Source organism: Astyanax mexicanus, chromosome 24 (genome assembly GCF_023375975.1).
Source record: "Astyanax mexicanus isolate ESR-SI-001 chromosome 24, AstMex3_surface, whole genome shotgun sequence".
In the NCBI taxonomy this organism is placed as follows: Eukaryota; Metazoa; Chordata; class Actinopteri; order Characiformes; family Acestrorhamphidae; genus Astyanax; species Astyanax mexicanus.
The window spans coordinates 27,230,001-27,251,512 of NC_064431.1; the positions used below are offsets into that span (position 1 = coordinate 27,230,001).

Genomic DNA, 21,512 nt, shown 5'->3' on the forward strand with positions numbered 1-21,512 from the left:
TCCGATCACTCTATCACAGAAAAATAAGAGTTGTAGAACTTATTGAAAACTCAAGACAGCCATAACATTATGTTTTTTTACAAGTGTATGTAAACTTTTGACCACAACTGTATATATATATATATATATATATATATATATATATATATATATATATATATATAATTACACTATAAGCCACAATACGCTACTTTTACATTAATATCAGTTAGAAAGTGGTATTTTGTTCCATTACTTTTGTGTCACGTGATGTTTCATACAACATAAATTTAACTCAGGAGTGCTGAGGTCCAATGCATTTACCTCAACACTATTATTCTAAACATACATTTACCTCAGTACTGCTATTCTAATCATATGTTTACATCATCACTGGTATTCGAATCATGATTTTACTTCAGCAGTGCTATTCTAAACATACATTTACCTCAGCAGTGGAGTTCTAAATCACAAATGTACCTCAGCACTGCTATTCTACATCAGCACTGCAATTATATGCATACATTTACCTTAGCTCTGCTGTTTTAAGCATACATTTAACTTAGCTCTGCTAATTTAATCACAGACATACCTCAGCACTGCTATTGTAAGCATAAATTTACCTCAGCACTGCTATTCTAATCATAGACGTACCTCAGCACTGCTATTCTAATCACAGACGTACCTCGGAACCGTTATTTTAATCATAGACGTACCTCAGCACTGCTATTCTAATCACAGACGTACCTCGGAACCGTTATTTTAATCATAGACGTACCTCAGCACTGCTACTCTAAGCATAGATTTACCTTAGCACTGCTATTTTAAACATAAATTTACCTCAGTACTGCTATTCAAAACATAGATGTATCTCTAAAAATGCTAACATTAGAAAAAAAACATAGCCATAAGATTAAAAATAAATGAGTCCTTGTTTTAGTCTAAATTATTCAGTCTTTTCACGTACTAAGCTGAATACCAAGATGCAGTTTTCCAGGCATGGATTAAATCTACACAGCATTTTGAAAGTAGATTTCCCACTAGAATGAAAATGGACCTAAAGTCCTATTTTGCCATTTTTTAGCCAAAAAATGTTTGGTTGCCAACTATTTGGTGCATTTCTACATATTATATACATTTATTAAAAATGTATGTGTGATGGTGAATTTTATATTAGCCAGTAAATATTAAATATATCATGCACATTTCTCTATCTTCTAAACCTGAGGCTTGGACTCAAGCCAACACTATTTTGGCAGCTCCTGATTGGGACTTCTGTGATCTCCATGGAGGAGGGCGGGGATTCTGTCAGTAGGCTAATGCGCTAGCGACTAGCATGACTCAGCTGTTTTGTGCCAATTATCCTAACGACCAGCTGGGAGCGGGCCGAAGGGGCCGGACACACGCTAGCACCTAGCATTAGCATACCCAGGTGAGAGGTCGCACAATCAGGGGCCGTCTCCTCCGTTCTTCTTGCCGTCGTTAACGACCGCTACGACGCCGCGCGCATGCTAACGATGCTCCCTCGCTTGCTGCCCCGGGTGGACCGCGGGAACGTGACAGTCAGCCAATCCAAAGTTAGCTTCTTCTGGAAGTTTCTGAGCTGCTTCTAATGAGGGCCACGATGTTATCTTTAAATATGGCGCTTAGCATGGTCTGACGCATGCTAACCCGTTAGCTTCCTCCTCACAGGGGTTGCATTGTTTAATAAATCCTTTCCTGTGGATACAATGGGCTCCCTAACGGCCATCAGATGTGGCCGTACTTCATCACACGTAGCTTTTAGCGCTGTGCACACACTCAAAAACACACTCACCTTCCAGCCGGACGACCAAGGGCACCTTGAGCTCCAGCTCTCTGCAGGCTTTCGTGATGCCGTTAGCGATGATGGCACAGTTCACAATACCGCCAAAGATGTTCACCAGAATGGCCTCTACCTGAGGACAAACGAGGAGAGGGGCTGGTTAGCATAGATACTCTAAATGTAAACAGCTTCTGAATTACAGAGGTTCTTAACAAAGATGTGCAAATTAACTAGAAATTCTAAAAATAGAAAGAACGAATGAGTATGTGCCTGATAACTCGCTTTTTCATTCGTTTATAATTTAATGCATCTCACCTGCATCATAAACCAGTGGTGGCTGATTATGACGACGACATCAAGCAAAAAAGATGCACAAAAAACTACTTTTTTTCCCATTTCTGACACATTTACGGAAGTGACTCAAACCTGATTTAAAAAAAGGTCCAAACAGCCAAACATCAAAGTCACATTAAAGCAAAGTACCACCTTAGTAACTTTAGGCTATGTTCGGACTGCCAGCTCAAACCTGATTTTGACATATTTCAATTGTATCCAGATTGATTTATGACAGTCTGAACAGCCAGAAACCAGATTTTTGCCAAAGCTCATTTCAGAATTGTACAGATGCGTCTCAGTCGGGAAGGTCTGAACACTCCAATTGGATTTCAATGTGTTTTCAAGCTTTTGTGTCACAACGCAGCAATCAACAACCTTATTAAATCCAGAGTGGCAGAAGTGCAGGGGTCCAAGAGAAGTGATTAGCAAAGGTAAATTACTGACGTAGAAATTGATACCACAGCAACCCATGCAGTTATGTTTGTGATGTTAAGACAGGCAAATACAATCTGATCACTTAACAGCAAATAACAGTAAAGACTCAACAGTCATCTCAACAGATCTGATTTTAGAAACTGACTAATATAGCTGGCAAAGCATGTTAAAATAAGTTAAAATTAAAATTAAGCTGAGCTATCTCCATCTCCATAAAAGTTGTCAGCAGAGGGAAGCATGAAGTGCTGTAAGATTTTCTGGAAAAAACACTGCACTGACTCTTTTTGGACTTGATAGAACACAGTGGACAAACACCAGCAGATGACAGACATGACTCTCCAAACCATCAGTAAATTTTACATTTCATTTGTAAATCAAGGGAGTCTGGAGGAAGAGTGGAGAGACACACAGTCCAAACTGCTCGAGGTCTGAAGGTGTAAAGGTGTTTCAATAACAATCAGTGATGGTTTGGAGAGTCATGTCTGTCATCTGCTGGTGTTGGTCCACTGTGTTCTATCAAGTCCAAAAAGAGTCAGTGCAGTGTTTTTTCCAGAAAATCTTACAGCACTTCATGCTTCCCTCTGCTGACAACTTTCATTTTCCAGCAGGACTTGGCACACTGCCCAGATTAATTTTCTGAGACACTGATTTCTGAAACACTGAAACACATCTATATAATATATAAGTTTCACATTTTGAACTGAATTACTTAAATACAGTAACGTTTCAGTGATAATTAATTTTTTTGAGGTTGTATGAGAGTCTACAGCCAAGAGCTTAAACTGCAGCTAAAACAGAACAAACAACAAACTTCAGCAACTATAGTTAGCCAGTCCGTCGCTAAATATACCGCTGTCAGAGCTTGCGCTGGATAAGCACATAAGTGCTGTGATGGAGTCAGACAAGGCCACGGAGGAAGCAAAAAATAAAAAACCCAGATTCAACAATATCGCACTCCGCCCGGCGAACGAGCGAGTGGCGTCAAAACAATAACGCCATCCCGCACGTCTGCGAGGTCCTGCCGCGTGCCGCGTGAGATAAGAAAAGGAAGTGTGAGCTACAAAGTCCTTGTGAAAACACCAGACGGAGGATATTTAGCTGGAAAACTCGCGCTGAATGAATGGAGTCAGTGAGGGGAAATCTAACCAAAGAGGCCAAGGTTAGTGCTATCAGTGGCGCCGCAGTCAGGTACAGGATTAGGATAATCCCTCAAAAGCTAATAAACAGATTACATTTCACATAATCCCGACAATGATTTATATTCACGTCCGCGAGGTACAATTTGAACGCAGTCACAAAAACACACATGCGAACGCACTGTAGTGTGTTTTTATTATGCCTTCATGCACATGCAGCTCTGGGGGGGAAAATAATAAAATTAAATAAATAAATAAATAAGAGACCACTTTTGAACCAGTTTCTTTATACATTTTGCTATTTATATGTAGATGTTTGTGTGGTTTTATTCTATAAACTACTATAAACATTTCTCCCAAACTTTTTAATAATAATACATATATTGTCATTTAGAGAATTCATTTGCAGAAAATGAGAAAAAAGATGCATAGCTTTCAGACCTCAAATAATGCAAACCCCCCCCCCCCCCAAAAAAAAAACAAGTTCAAATTCATAAAGTAAGTTTAAGAGTTCAGAAATCAATATTTGGTGGAATAACCCTGGTGTTTTTTGATTACATTTTTTTCTTATGCATCTTGGCATCATGTTCTCCTCCACCAGTCTTACACACTGCTTTTGGATAACTTTATGCTACTCACTCCTGGTGCAAGAATTCAAGCACTTCATCTTGGTATGGTTGCTTGTGATCATCCATCTTCCTCTTGATTATATTCCAGAGTTTTTTTTAATTTGGTAAAATTGAAAGAAACTCATAATTTTTAAGGGGTCTCTTATTTATTTATTTATTTTCCTGAGCTGGAGGGGTTGATCTATCGCTTAAACACTTAAACATCACATTTAAAAAGCCACTAAACCTAAAACCATATATATATATATATATATATATATATATATATATATATATATATATATATATATATTTTACATTAATAGCTGAAATAAATGTGTTCCTGTGAAGTAATGAAGCATAACAGTCATGTTTAAAAAAATGTATAAACATTTTCTTACCTTAAAAAAAAAAAAAAAAAAAAAAAAAAAAACTGCACTTTGGTACACAGATACAATTTCACAAAATTTGCAGATCACTCAATCAATAATACAATAAATCCGCCCCCCTGTTGACGTCCCCAATCAGCTCTCCATCCTGCCCCGCCTCTAAACCCATACATCACCCAGTACCTCTCCCAAACTACCCCTCCATTATTTTTTTTTAAAGTATTTTTCAAATTTGAGCTGAGAATGGCGTAAGCTAAAATCAGTCTGTTTAATGCCTCTTTAAAAAAAAGTTCAAGGGGTATGAATACTTTTGCAAGCCACTATATACAAGCACCTATAGAGAAATTACCATAGCAAACCAGAAGGAATGGTTCAGCTCTTTCAGGCCTTGCTCCTCGTGTTTCAGGTGCATCATTTATAAAACGTTCTAAGGTCATTCGAGGTTAGTTCTTAAGAGAACTATTCAGAATTTGCATATGAATGATTTATAATAACACAATGTTCATCAATCACAGGCTCTAATGTCTACAGCACTCCAGGCACTGCCACAGTGAAATGTGCGTGCATCAGGTATTAATTTGGTGTGGGTCCACAAATACTGTATGTTCACATCAAATTCACGCTTATAAATCAATGTTTAAACATGTATTTCTACATACAAGCCTTTTAAAAAAGGTCAAAACTGCATGCAGAAAGGTTTTATGTACAAAAAGTTGATGATGATGTAAAATAAACACAGAAAGGCATATCCATGATCTGAATATATGAGACTACTGTCCATGATTGAAGAGGTGGAATTTATTTATTTATATTATATTTATACTAATTATGTGTACACTAATTAAAAATAACACCACCTAGATTCCTGCAGTCATCATGCAGTTATCATCATGTCTCTGGCAGATACTAGTGCATCTCAAAAAATTTGAATATCATTGTAAAGTTACTTCGTTTTTCAGCACTTTAGTTGGAAATGTGAAATTCATATATTATATAGGTGTATTACACACAGAGTGATCTATTTTAAGCACTTATCTATTTTTTATTATTTTATTGTTGATGATTATGGCTTACAAGCCAATGAAAACCAGAAAAAAAATCAGTATCTCAGAAAATTATAATTATAATTATAAATAATATTATATAAAACCAACTGACACTTTTGGCAGTGTGGGCAGTGTGCCAAGTCCTGGAAAGTGCTGGAAAATGAAATCCCCATCTTTATAAAAGTTGAAAAGCAAAGGAAAGCATGAAGTGCTGTAAGATTTTCCAGAAAAACACTGCACTGACTTTTTTGGACTTTGTTGGATAGAACACAGTGGATCAACACCAGCAGATGACAGACATGTCTCTCCAAACCATCACTGATTGGTGGAAACTTCACACCTTCAGACCTCGAGCAGTTTGGACTGTGAGTCTCTCCACTCTTCCTCCAGACTCTGCTCCCTTGATTTACAAATAAAATGTAAAATTTACTGATGATCAGTGATGGTTTGATGGAGAGACATGTCTGTCATCTGCTGGTGTTGATCCACTGTGTTTTATTATCAAGTCTAAAGTCAGTGCAGTTTTGTTTTCCCACAAAATCTTACAGCACTTCATGCTTCCCTCTGCTGACAACTTCTATGGAGATTCAGATTTCATTCTTCAGCAGGACTTGGCACACTGCCCACACTGCCCAAAGCACCAATTGGTCTTATATAATGTTCTAATTTACTGACACACTGATTTTTGGGTTTTCATTGGCTGTAAACCATAATCATCAACAATAAAAGAAATAATCATTTAAAATAGATCACTCTGGGTGTAATACATCTATAAATGAGGTTGCCACTTTGAACTAAATTACTGAAATAAAGTAAATTTTTGATGATATTCTATTTTTTTGAGATGCACTAGCATGTGAATGGTTACAGGAGGGGTCTGATTAGATCCTGAATCTTGCCATGTGCCATATGATGTAGCGTACCTCTTGGTGAGAGATCAATGACTGCTAGACATGCCTCTACGATGCACTCAAAACATCTAGCCACTTTGGGACCGAATCATCGGACTGAGAGGAGAAGAAGAAGGATGGTTGATAAAAAAAAAAAAAAAAAAAAAAATGGCTGCCAAATTGTACTTCCTACTGGTGAGGAGAGCTAAACATTTAGGCCCCAACGACCAATTTTGCAGCATATTTTAATAGTTTGACGTATCTATATTAAACAAAAAATGACAAAATATATTATAGGAAACATTCACACAGGCTGAATGTTATTTTCAGGAGATTCTAGGATACTTGCATGTATTTTTTTGCTCTTTTTTCTTACTTTTTTCCCCAAGAAGATACCTCCCTGAAATGAATGATTGTCAAAGAAAATAAAGTATTTAATGGATTGGACAGAGTACAGTATCCGTCCAAAAGGTATCCAGCTAACGTTAGTTCATTAAAGAGCGACTGTAGAGTATTGTGGAGTTAAATGTGTTTGTTGGAGTTTAATGGACAAGTCCCACCCACACTGAAACCTCATTGGCCAACTAAGCATGAGGACAGGCCAATCCGGATGTTTACTTTCTTGGCTTTCCTGATCTCCAGATTCAAGTATATCTTCACGACCTGAACAAACCATAAATAAAAGACAAGCAAACAAAGAAACAAACATGGCCAGGTGATGGTGTTGCTAACGCAGGGCAGACGGAGCATGAGTTGAGTCGGATTGTGAAGTGTGTGACGGTGTGAAGAGTGTGTGTGAGACTACTGTGTGGAGCTGCAGTACTCAACACCTGAATGGTCCGTCAAACCGGCCTCGGCCACTGGGGTGAGAAGTGCCACTGATGCTGAGAGCACATCAACCATGACTGGACAATGTATGGTCCTGCTGCCTCTGCCTCTACACTAAAACCCTTTGGGAGACTTACACACTACACACTCACACACACAACAACACACTCACTCACACAGACACACACTGAAGCTGCACAATATACCAACACTGTGTATTGTAATATACTGCATATCTCATATCTTGGCTACAATATCACACTTCACAATAATGACAAGCACAGAAATAGTGGGTTTATTGTGCAGAGAGAAGCTTTAACAGGTTTCTTTGGGTGCTGGATTGAATTGCAGACAGTGAAAGTCAAAAATATTTCATATTTTATCCACTCAACTTATTTTAATTTGTTATTATACATCAGTTCCTGTATTTCAGACACAGACAAGACTGCACTTCACCCATCAGACCTCGGTACCACTTTAAAATAAGACTACATTTATAAAGGATTTATAAATGGTTTGTATATTAGATTATTACTTATTATTGCTAAGGTTGTAAATGCCTTAAAAAACATTGATAAGCAGTTAAAACACATCAATTAAAAAAAGCAACAGTGGCAACTTAGTCATTTCATTTTTGGTAAACAGTTAAACATAATAAGAAATGTCTATTTATGTGTTATATATTAATTAACTGCTTATGAATGGGATTTAAAGTATTTGCAACCTAATTACTAACCATTTATAAACTCCTGTAAACCATTCATAAACCCTTTATAAAGGTAGTCTTATTTTAAAGTGTTACCCAGACCTCTAATTCTTCTCTTCACTGCTGAAACTGAGACTTAGTCCAATCATGCTAAGCTAAGCTAAAGGCTAAAGCTGATGCCATGAGGGTCAGCTAGACGTGACTTCCTGTAGCAGTTTACTCCAGTTTCTAAGAGTCTTTTGAAGGTGTAGGAAACAGTACTCACCGCTCTCAGGTTTCTTCTGTACTTTTTCTAAAGAAAAGACTTCTACTTTTAATAGTTACAGAGTTCTCTGTGTTTCGGTGTCTTTTTCTAGTTATTATGATGAAAGTATGAATGTGCTGTGTAAGTGTGTAAATGCAACCATTGCCAAAGGTACAAGGATGCCACCATGTTTCCCTTCTAATTCAGCAGATCTCGCCAACAAAACTAATTCTTAAAAAAAATCATTTTCAAGTCAAACGAGAGCTGGATGTTATCCTACACAGATTTCTCTTCTAAAAACTGTTTATTTGGGTGAGTAAAGCGCTTTCATTTATTTACAATAAGCTTAGATTTCTAGTATTTCAGAACGGTTAGCAGCACTTAGCGCTACTAAACGCCGCCTGACAGTGCTACACCATGGAACCCTGAGTGTTCTGGCAACCCAGGGCGCTATCAGCTAGTTGTTCGTCCTACACAGCTTGTTTAAACACGGCAAACAAGCAAACTACAGTCCGATATACTCACCTCAGCAAAAGAGCTAGTGCTTAGTGCGGTTAGCAGCTAATGCTAATATTCTCCAGCCTCGGTGCTGGAGAAACTTTACTGAAACTCCTATATAACTGTAATTCTCTGGAGTGGTTTTACTGCTCTTTACAACCTGACTGGTAGAATTCATACATAAGGGCACCGGATTATAGGGCGCACCGTCGATTTTTTGGGAAAAATTAAGAATTTTAAGTGCACCTGATATGGTAAAAAAAAAACAATATATATATGGTATACAATTTCTTTTCAGTTAGTTTTTAGTTATATTTTCCACTTAAAAGCCCTAGTAGTTTGCTGCTAACTTCAGTACCACTGAAGTTCACTGGATTTTGTATAATTTTAGGTTTTTCACTGGAACTAAGGAGCGTAAAAGGCAAAAATAAACAAACAAAAAATTAGTGTTCTAAACGTATGACTATTGTAAAGGCACAATAATATATTTTGTATTATATACTCTTTTTCTGATGTTTCGAGAGTGATGCAGCATTAGTGAACATTCTGATCATACTGGATTTTAGTGTGGGCAAAAAAAAGAGAAGAAAACTGTCAAATATCTTCAAAAATATGCTCCAAAAAAAATAAAATAATAAATAAATAAATCTCTGCACAGTTGACATTAGATAAGCTCTTCAAAAAAGTGAGAGCTTTTAATGCACTATCATCTTCAAACGCCAGGTTTTTGTGAGGTGCCATTTCTGCCTTTGTCAGATACAAATCAGGCCCCACACCGTCACTGATACTGTCCATCTGCTGTGTGCTGTAACTGACAGCTCCCACTAAAGGGGGTCTTCCTCCGCTCGGCTTCCCAAGCCTGAGGTTTGCTCTCCCGCCACCAGGGGGCACTGCAGATCCAGCTGCCGCACGGCGCTCAGCTCCATCCCTAACGGCTCCCCCGCTATCGCTGGCCCATTTTTCAGCTCGGGCCGTATTGAGAGCGGCCATATTTCTTCCACTCATGCGTTTCCTATTGACATCTATGTATATTAATGATACACAGGGTGATTTATGCATCCTTATACACAAGTCAACGCAGTTCATAAAAATATTGGGCATAGTACGCACCACCAGGTTGTGAATCTCCAACTAAAATACATATATATATATATATATATATATATATATATATATATATATATATATATATATATATATATATATATATACATATATATATATATATATGTATATATATATATATATATATATACATATATATATATAGACATATATACACATACATATGCACAAGTGTGCAGTGTCCTCCTTCCACACAGTGCTGTATGTATAACCAGCTGTACACTATAACTACACTCAAACACCTATGCCTATGAATCCTGCATTCATAACGCATTATATAGCATTCATAATACCTTATAATGAGTGTCCTAAGCTTGCGTAATAACCCATACATAAGTACTTAAGCTCTTGTACAGATAAATGGTACAAGTACTGTATTTTTCGCATCATATTGTAAGGTGCACTATCAATGACCCTTTAGTTTCTGGTCTATTTTTAGCAGATTATAAGGTGGGGGGGTGGGGGTGGGGTTGCTAAATAACTTAAGTAAAGCTAAGCTAAGTAAACAAATCAATAAATCAAATAAATCAACTTTTTTTTTTTAAGTCAAACGAGTGCTGGATGTTAATCTACACAGATTTCTCTCCTCAAAACCGAATTACCAAATTTCTCCAGCACTAAGGCTGAAGCATTAGCATTACCGGCTAGCCGCTCCAGCAGGAGCAGGCGACAGCCCGATAATACTCAACTCTGAACGTGGAAATAGCGAGTGCAGTAAGCTGCTAATGTTAATGCTACTCCAGCAGTGTTAGCTGGGGTTTGCAGCACGCTACAGGCCGATAATACTTTCCTCCAAATGGGGAAATAGCAGTTAGCAGCTAATGCTAATGCTACTCCAGCCTCGGTGCTGGAGAAACTTCACTGAAACTCACTGCAATAACACTGCAATTTGGTAGAGTGTGTTCTTCTACTGCTTCTTACATCCTGATTGGTAAAATTCATACATAAGACGCCCTGGATTGAAAGGCGCACCAATGATTTTTGGGAAAATTAAAGGATTTTAAGTGCGCCTTATAGTGCAAAAAATATGGTATGTGACTTAATACCATAAAAGAATGTCTTCATATCTGTTCATAAGAACATTTAAAGGAGAAAATTCAGTGTAAAGAAATAACTTGAAGTTCAGTAAAACATAATAATGAGTAGAAACTTTTGTCAAATAGCTCACCTCCGTTCACCCCCAGGTTTCCAAAATATAGCATTTTTGCTGTGTGTAAGTGTGTAAATGCTGCAGTAGTCTTTTTTTCGCATCTATTTTCAAAGCTCAATTTATTTATGAGCACTGTCAAAGACCAGAGTTAACTCCAAAAAAGCACCCTTTCCTTTTTTTATCTACCATATTTTTACAGACTATAATGTTGACCTTATTATACAGTGCATTTTAAGCAACAACAGTAGGAAACAAGGGTGCCACAGCCATGTTTCCCTTCTAATTCAGCAGGCTAGCATTAAATTCAAAGTTCCTTCCTACCTGCACTCCTTCCTAAATGTCTATGATACCTCCTGGCGGCTAGCTTAGCCAAACATTTACACAAAGCAATCCAGACTGTTCTCATTCAGAGTTCCCTAATGGTGGAACAAACTACCTTCCACTACCAGATCAGGAGAATCTCTCACTATCTTTAATAAACTCCTGAAGACTAACTACTTCAAACCTCATTTCCTGCTTCCACTCCTTTCCTCCTCTATTCCACTATTTCCCTTTTGAAAATGTTTTCGTCTTGAACTTCTATGTTGTCTATTGTTAATGTACATCATTATTTGTAAGTCGCTTCGGATAAAAGCGTTATCAGATCCACTAGAATATGTCTGATTTTGCCCCAATCACAAATCACTGAATCAGATCAGGACATACTGTAACAGATTAACTGTAAAAGACTGAGGTCAGATCACATTCCCTCCACAAACAAACTGCTCCAAAGGTTTTGCAGGACTGAACTGAGACCACCTCCTCCTCTAAAGGGCCTTGTTCTGGCGCCGTTGTTCTGGTCATCCGCAAGAGTGAAGCTATTCTGAAGCTTTTTGACACAAAAACAAAGGTCCCAAATCAATAGGGGACTTAACAGCAACTGTTTTTAACGCCCAATGCTCTGAAAACCTACGCTACACAAATGGCCTTTTTTACAGCACAAGGGAACAAGGGAACAACAAACTGCACTCAAGCACGAGTTACAAAAGCCGGATGAGCCAGACTTGAGCAGCCAAAAGCAATTTTTTTTTTTTTAAAGAAAAGATGGAATATTGACTTATTTTGGGTTTGGAGCCTCTGAAAGAACTTTTAAGGCAGGTTTCTCTACAGCGTTGGACACTAGCAGTGCAAATAACCTGGACACCCAGGGGACTACAGGTCTGGGAAAGACATTAATCCATAGGCCTGTTATGATTATTGCGGTAAACGATTTTGTTGGCATTTCAAGATCATTTAATGGCAATAACTTAATAATAACTATCATAACAAATGAATTAAACTCTTTTAAAGACTTTACACACTGCGAAGTGCGGAGGCAGGGGAAACGTGGGTCCCCCCCACACCATGACGTGCAGCCTCGGTCTGTCCCAGCTGGCCCACATTGGACTGGTATAAAGACCCTGCTTCAGCCTAAGAAACACTGAAGTTAAACGACTACAGCCACACTGGGCTGTAACTACGTTTATTTAAGTCTGTATTGGGTGTTGATGGAGGGCATTTTTCCTAATAAAGGTTTGTTCATTTATTGAACGATAAGTCGATCATGTAATTATCATGGCAGGCCTATTAATCTGTGTTTCAATACTACATTTTAAACAAAAAGAGCAGTTCAGAAGTGTAGAAGTATCTTTTGTATTTAACCTAGAAATGCAGACAACATTTATTGCAATTTTGAGGACGCAACTGATGTATCCTTCCAAGTCCCCAGTTACCCACAATTCCCTGGACTTGTACAACGTAAGGGATGAATAAAGATAGCAACACTAAGCGAAAATGGCAGAAATTGAAGCCTCTGAAGATCCTAAGTTTGTTTTAAAACAATCCATTTTTTAAAATTATAATTCATTTATGTGCAGAAATTATTATGCAACAGAAAATGCAATGGCCCCAGTTTTTCCAAGGTGTTCCCTCACAAGTTCTGCATTGCAATTTCAAGCGGAAGGACATTTCTGGCAACTTCACCATAAACTCTTACAGGACTGTTCTATTTGTGAGACCAATAGTCCACTAAGAATTATTAGGAATTATTCAATTTTTTAAGGTGTAAGGTGAATCTTTGCAACCTCAACTGCAGAACAGCTTATTTTTCTAATTTTTTCTATTTTTAATTTTTCTAAAATTGTTTGCAAGACTCTCTAAGCAGATAAACAGTTATTTGAGCTGTCCTTGTTCTTGTCAGAAACATTACTGCTTTTAAAAAGACACACTAACAAACCCCTTGAAAGGGGTTCAAATAGTGGTGAGGGTTGCGCTGCATGAGCAGTACAGTAATTCTAAGATTCTAAGATTCAAAGTTGTAAAGTGTTTACTTGGTATAGCTAAGATGCTAAACAAAACTCTGAAAGATACTAAAATCTTATGGATCTAGAGAGTCAAGACACTGGTGCATTACTTAGACCGAAGGGTTAACCTATAAAGTACTACAGGGACGAGAACAAGTATCATGTCCCATGACTTTTGCCATGTCCAATGGAGGCTAAAGAACTACAGCTCTGGAAAAAAAATGAAGAGACTCACTTCAGTTTCTGAATCAGTTTCTCTGATTTTGCTACTTATAGGTTTATGTTTGAGTAAAATTTACATTTTTATAAACTACGGACAACATTTCTTCCAAATTCCAAAAAAAATATGGTAATTTAGAGCATTTATTTGCAGAAAATGAGAAATAGCTGAAATGACAAAATTAAAGATGCAGAGCTTTCAGACCTCAAATAATGCAAAGAAAACGAGTTCATATTTATAAAGTTTAAAGAGTTCAGAAATCAATAATTGGTGGAATAACCCTGGTGGTTTTTAATCACAGTTTTTTTTTATGCATCTTGGCATGTTTTCCTCCATCAGTCTTACACACTGCTTTTGGAACACTTCATGCTACTCACTCCTGGTGCAGAAATTGAAGCAAATCAGTTTGGTTTGATGGCTTGTGATCATCCATCTTCCTATTGATTATATTCCTGAGGTTTTCAATTTGGTAGAAATTAGGTCGAAAAAACCCATATTTTTTTTTCCAGAGCTGTATGCACTGACCATGAGCATGCTGGGAAGAATATAAGTATTCAAGCTCACTCACAACATAACTAAGATAACATCTCAAACCTAAATCAAGCCGTCGCCCTTGACACTGTAACACTTTATGATCAATTATATTGCATAGAGCCGAGTCATGACTTTTGCCTCGTCACTGTGTATACCATATCGAACAAGATTTTAACATAACAAATGAATCAAATTAATTAAATCAATGATTTTCAGCTCATATGATATTATAAGATATTATGAGATAATATAATACATTTTGCTATTATTTCTGGCAACAGTCTCCAGAATGCACAGAGCATTCAGTGTGCCACTATGTGCCCAGAGGGCTAGTTGTGAAATGTTGCGAAAAACACATTTAAAAGGTGGAACGTGCCCAACAAATCACGCCAGGCTGCAGTAATATGCGAAAAAACATCATCTTTGAAGCTTTGTGAATATCAGTCCTAATAGATCCGAGCATCGACGCTCGCGGTGCTGCGTGTTTTCTTACATTTTGCAGCCATTAGGGTAAACATTTCACTTACACTAATTTCAGATGTCAAATCAATTCGAATCAATTCTCCCTCCAATTAGAAGCCTAATGCACCAATGGCTTGATTGATCATCAAACCGTTCCGCGATGTGCGGCGGACCAAATTTACAGCAAGCAACATTTAATTAAGCCAATTAACACTCAACTGGATCGATTAAGTCAATTAACACCCAGCTAATTAATCTCTCGAGACAGCTAGCGTGGAAAAGGAGACTGTTTCTCTACGTACAGTACAGGCCAAAAGTTTGGACACACCTTTTTTTTTTTAAGCGTTTTCTTTATTTTCAAGACTATTTACATGGTAGATTCTCACTGAAGGCAGCAAAACCATGAATGAACTAATGGTGAAATAACTAAAAAAAAACATGTTTTATATTCTATTTTTTTTTTCAAAATAGCCAGCCTTTGCTCTGATTACTGCACACTTTGCACACTCTTTGAGCTTGCCATTCTCTCAATGAGCTTCAAGAGGTGGTCACCTGAAATGGTTTTCCAACAGTCTTGCAGTCTTAAAGGAGTTCCCAGAGGTGTTTAGTGTTTATTAGCACTTGTTGCCCCTTTGCCTTGTTGACCACTCTGTGGTCCAGCTCACCCCAAACCATCTGGATTGGGTTCAGGTCCGGTGACTGTGGAGGCCAGCTCATTTTTTGTTTTTTTTGTTAAGTACATAAAACTCCACATGTGTTCATTCATAGTTTTTATGTCTTCAGTGAGAAAATTTACAATGGAAATAGTCATTAAAATAAAGAAAGCGCATTAAAAAAAAAAAGGTGTGTCCAAACTTTTGGCCTGTACTGTACGGGAATACAAGCAGTATGAGAAAATGGGATGGTATGAAAATTCTTTTTTCCACAGGTATATTTTCTCTCCACAGTTTTACTGGTGGAAAAAAATGAGACGAATAAAATAAAAATATATAAAAATATACTGAGGCGCAGTCAGACACTCGCTCCAAGTGCTTAGCAAGAGTGTCACACATTCCTACCTTAAAGTCGCGCGAGCGACTCAAATTTCACATAATAAGGACATAGCCGGCGGCGGCAGAACGGCCTGTCAGTGCACTTTCCATTCAAACCAGGGCGGAATGGGGAGAGGATGAACAGCTGGAACAGGCTTCAGAGCACAGGCAAACAGCACAGCAAACAGCCCTGCTATCTGCTTTCAAGCTCTCTCTCAAAGCTCCCCGCTCCCTGCCACACGGAGACGGCGGCGGCAGCAGGGAAATGCCTAGTAATGAAATAACACCACTTAAGAAACAAATTCCCATACACACATTCATATCAGTCCTGTCAGAACACCTGTTCCAGCAAAATGCTCTCTTTTTCTGGAAAAGAGGGAAAAAAAAGGAGGAACCATGCTTTAGGGTGTTTTCACACGTTAAAGTTCAGACCAGAGTTTGATCCAAGGGTCATGCCTTTGTTACATTTAAGCAATAATACACAATGTTTACTTTACATTATACCACAGTTAGTTCTGACCCTGCAATGCGATTGGCTGAGAGGCGTTTTATGAGTGACATTATCAGCCGGTAATGCACTGTATCCGAAGCTCTCCATGCAATACTCTACCAGATGCAGGTAACCTAGCAATGATGCAGCGCTTACAAACCAAACAGTGCAGCTACAAACACAGCAGCAATTAAACTATATTAACTCGCAGTGTGATTGTAATCAAACAGATCAGAAGCTATATTCTCATCCTCTTTAACTCAAACTCTTTCAATAAACAGTGATAATGTAACTGTGGTATAATCGCAATAATACACTCGAGGTTCGTGCTATAACGTGTAATATTGGCAGCACAGCAGTGCCAATATTACATGTTATAGAGGTTATAGCATGAACCTCGAGTGTATTATTGCGATTATACCACAGTTCCATTATCGCTGTTTATTGAAAGAGTTAAAGTTAAGTTAAAGAGGATGAGAAAATACATTCTGATCTGTTTGATTACAATTTTACTGGGAATTAAAATAGTTCCATTGCTGCTCTGTTTGTAGCTGCACTGTTTGGCTTGTAAGCGCTGCATCATTGCTAGGTTACCTGTATATAGGTGAGTAATACATGGAGAGCTTCAGTTACAGTGCATTACTGGCTGATAATGGGACTCATAGAACGCCTCTCAGCCAATCACAGTGCAATCAGGTCAGAAATAACTGTGGTATAATGTAAAGAACACATTTGGTCTGGTTCATTTTGGTTTCACAATGCAGATTTTAGCATTGTGCAATGAGTATTTGTTACACTGTATACATTTGGTTTGTTTTGTTTTTGTCAAATCAGCAACTGTGACTGATCCACTGAGCATCATTTTCCTGCCTTTGCATTACAGTACCTACAGGAAAAGCCAGCATAATATGTTGCACTCAAACTGTTGAGTAAAGCACACATATGTAAAGAGGAGTCAGATTTTGGCACAACGCCAATTCACTTTCTTCCTCTGGCCAAACATCTGAACTATTTCAAAAGGTGTGAACAATGGCTCAGATTAGGATTAAGGCCCCCTCATCTGGACATACCAAAATTTGGTGTATCAACACATTTTAAAGGAAACTTTGGCTCTGACCAACAAGGTAGAAATTGTGAACCCCTGCTTAAGATCTTTGAAAACCAGTGCAAGAAGTCAGATCAACCTAAATTCTTGGCGACTACTTCCCACTGGTTTAGAATTCTGTCACTTCTGGACATCTTTTCAGAAAGCAACACCATGCAATGTGACCTTTACTGATCCAGGGACCTGGAAGTTCCTTCCTTTCCAGAACAGGCAACTGATCCAAGCTGCTATTGTTGGGCTGCCAATTGTTTCACAAAACACTCTCCACAACATGTATAATAGCCACCACACAATGGTTGTGCGAAATGCGATTACGCCAAATCAGCCTCGAAAGAAAAGAGGAAAACACCCATTCACGTCCGAGCCTCCAAATAACGGCGGCGGCGTTCCAGTCTTCACTGACGAGGGTTTTTTAAAAGCCTGGTGACGCAGCGCTAACATTATCGCTCCCTCTCGCCCAAACACTCGCCCACTCTGGCAGACTCGTTCAGAGCGAGACGGGCCACTAGCTCTGTTGACCGGTGCTAATCAGCTGGCGGAAAGGCATCTGCCTTTTGTTAGCGGCTAACAGATTGAGCACAAGACCTGGAATCGCCCCCTCGCTGTCTGCGCAGACTGCAAGCGCCATTGTCTGTCTTATCTGCAGAACACAGCTGTCTTCGTCAGCCGTGCAGTCCCGGTACCTTTTCTGAACCTTCCAGAACCTGCGGCGACTCGCTAAGATTGGTGCGGAATGCCACTCATAGCGATCGGGGGGTGAAAGGTTAGAACACATCACTTTCCAATGAAGAGAACAAGCTGACAGCGGCGATCAATCCCAGAGGAGTGCTGTTTAATCTTCCCCAAAAGAATCCGGCAGTAATGGCCTTTGTGTGGGTGTGCCATTGCTAATAGGTACACGGACATCCTGTGCAGTGCTTTCCTAACATTAAAAATGAACCAAACAACAATAATCGGAGGACAGAAGCTTCTCAGGAAGGACGGCATTCAAAATCACGAGGCATCTTATCAGAGCTTGCAGAAAGATATGGACGAGTAGAAACCCAAACCTGTCAACATGTACCTGTATTAGCAGAAGTGTACAGACCTGCTGATCACAGGGGGGGTAGCTGATGGTGGGTGAACTGTGGTGGCCTAGGCCTGAATAGAAATCCTATTTTGTAAAAACCATCACAGATATCCAACTTATCAGAACTCTCGAGAAACTATAGAAATATACAGACAATAGTACTGAAATTCTGGCTTCTTCAGTGTTTCATCTAAAATCTAAAAAGGTACTAAAGAAAAGAGCACATCCAGATTTGGTTCATGTCCCTATCTGGGCGGAGTTTCCATGTTCTCCCCATGTCTGCGTGGGTTTCTTCCGGGGTCACCGGTTTCCTCCCACAACCTGGAGATCAATTAAATTGGATGCTCTAAATTGCCCAGAAAAAGAAAATACTCAAAATTAACCTGGTAAACTGGATACTCTAAAATTGGATGCTCTAAATTGCCCAGAAAAAGTAAATACTCTAAATTAATCTGGTAAATTGGATACTCTAAATTGCCCAAAAAAATTGAATACTCTCAATAAATCTGGTAAATTGGACACTCTTAATTAATCTGGTGTGGATGTGTAAAGTGTATTGTATGTGTGTAAGATTGTGTGTGTGTAAATGTATGTATGACTGTGCCCAGATATGGATTGGCACTCTGTCCTGGGTAAATGTTGTAGTGCCTGATGCAGTCCTCCAGGTGGACGGTTGTTTCCGGTTGAGAGTACGCTGTGCGCTATTGGCTGCCGCCTCTCTCCGGTGTGTGGATGAGTGCTGAGTATGAATGGTAGTGTGTAAAACGTGCAAATTGTAAAGCTATATAAGTTGAACTTCATTCAATCTTGGTGATATGATCCAAGTGTCCAATGCCATCAACGTTAAGGTCATCTAATGTGACTGCGTATTCCTTTTGACTGCCTTCTTTTGGCTTCCTTATTTCTTTACTGGCACAATCTTATCAAATCTCTGGGCTATTTTTTTTCCAGTCTCACTAATCCGCTCCCATTGGCTCGGGCGTTCTTCTGGCATGGGAACGGGTCGGGCGAGAGAGCAAGAGAAAGAGAGAGTGAGAGAGAGACAGAGAGAGCGGTAGCTTGGTCTCGGGCTGTTATTGGGGACTGAGATTGGCCCTGGCAAAAGGGGATAAGAGGGAAATAATTATCCAGTCTGCTGGAGCATGACAGCTCCTCCTCTCGTCTCCAGTGAAAGAGACGAGGCATCATGTCAAAAAATCAAGCTCTCAAAAAGCCCACAGAAACATCCTGACATCGCCATCTTCCCAGAGCGCGCTCATGCCGTCCGCCTTCCCTACTTCTTGATCGAGCGCTTGTAGGACCTTATCTCATGGTATGTGAGTTTCAAAAGGGGAAGAATAAGGCCATAAACAGAATGTACGTGTTTCATAAAGATTGTTCGGGAAGTTAAACTTTAAGAAAAAGCTGCAGCACCAATAAAATGACAGAAATGTCAAATTTTCTGAGGTTATCACTAGACGGGCCTTTAGGTTCTTTGGGTGCATTCAACTCCTTTAAGTTTTGATTCAATACAGTCATATGAAAAGTACTTAAAATGTAAAAGTAACATAAAATGTGCAATATGCATTAAACTAAAATTTGACCGGTGCAAAAGTATGGGCACCCTTATCATTTTAGTGATTTGAATACTCCTAACTACTTTTTACTGACTTACTGAAGCACAAAATTGGTTTGGTAACCTCATTGAGCTTTGAACTTCATAGCCAGGTGTATCCAATCATGAGAAAAGGTATTTAAGGTGGCCAATTGCAAGTTGTTCTCCTATTTGAATCTCCTCTGAAGAGTGGCATCATGGGCTCATCAAAACAACTCTCAAATGATCTAAAAACAAAGATTGTTCAACATAGTGGTTCAGGGGAAGGATACAAAAAGTTGTCTCAGAGATTTAACCTGTCAGTTTCCACTGTGAGGAACATAGTAAGGAAATGGAAGACCACAGGGACAGTTCTTGTTAAGCCCAGAAGTGGCAGGCCAAGAAAAATATCAGAAAGGCAGAGAAGAAGAATGGTGAGAACAGTCAAGGATAATCCACAGACCACCTCCAAAGAGCTGCAGCGTCATCTTGCTGCAGATGGTGTCACTGTGCATCGGTCAACAATACAGCGCACTTTGCACAAGGAGAAGCTGTATGGGAGAGTGATGCGAAAGAAGCCATTTCTGCAAACACGCCACAAACAGAGTCACCTGAGGTATGCAAAAGCAAAAGCACACCACAGGCGACTCTGTTTGTGGCGTGCTTGCAGAATATGGTTTAATGCATATTGCACATTTTCTGTTAGTACCATAAACCTAATTTCAATCCTGAAATATTACTGTGTCCATCAGTTATTAGATATATCAAACTGAAATGGCTGTTGCAAACATCCAAATATTTAGAACTAAAAATGATTAAGATTAATAGGGGTGCCCAAACTTTTTCATATGACTGTACTGGATCAATAGTTTTTAGAGGAATCTAACTGTTTTTAAACCTGTAGGCATTTGTTTGGTTAAATCTTGACTATTTAAGTAAATGGATCACAAGAATCAGACCCCACAAGCTCTCTGAGGCCTTCAGAAAGAAGGTTTTGGATGCGGAGGAGTCTAAAAATGAGTTAAAATGGCTTTTAGTACTATTACAAATCAGCAATACTACTGGTACAAGAGTAGAACCTTTCAAACAACATGGCCAGGTCAGGTTCAGTCCAAGAACAAGCTCTAAAGACCATAGAATGCAGAAAGAATTCTCCAACAAGCCTAAAAAAAATCACAGGTACCTCCTACCACAGTTGATGTTAATGATGGTACACATCGTCTACCATCAGAAAGAGACCAATCAGATGATTTTTAAGAGAATACTGCAAGGAAAAGTCCCTGTGTCATGGAAAGATCCCTAGATCTTGACCAGTACTTCTGGACAATTGAGCACATGACAAGAACAAAAAACACTCTTAACTACCGTAAAGCATGGGGGTGGAAGTGCTGTGATTTCGATACAAAAGGACATCATATGTCACTTAAGAAAAATGCGAAACTGTCCAAAAAAAAAAAAAAAAAAGCTGAAGCAGAAGTGGGCCGTGCAACATGACAACAACCACCACAGACGTGGAACGAGCTGTGGAAGCAA

The 21,512-nt window shown here is 38.8% G+C and overlaps 2 protein-coding genes and 1 long non-coding RNA gene across 4 annotated transcripts in view; 1 reads left to right on the forward strand and 2 right to left on the reverse strand.

Annotated features, from left to right (window-relative positions):
* LOC103029679 (solute carrier family 2, facilitated glucose transporter member 9-like) overlaps window positions 1-21,512 on the forward strand; it is a 1,095,244-nt gene that overhangs the window by 992,915 nt on the left and 80,817 nt on the right. The gene's annotated exons all lie outside the window — the stretch shown is intronic.
* The window catches only part of LOC125787359 (uncharacterized), a 759,343-nt gene that overhangs the window by 12,042 nt on the left and 725,789 nt on the right, over window positions 1-21,512 (reverse strand). The window lies entirely within an intron of this gene.
* suclg2 (succinate-CoA ligase GDP-forming subunit beta) overlaps window positions 1-21,512 on the reverse strand; it is a 164,558-nt gene that overhangs the window by 11,425 nt on the left and 131,621 nt on the right. The window contains exon 10 of the mRNA XM_022682374.2: window positions 1,796-1,916. Coding sequence (XP_022538095.1) covers window positions 1,796-1,916 — 121 coding nt within the window. The remainder of the gene's footprint in view (window positions 1-1,795; window positions 1,917-21,512) is intronic.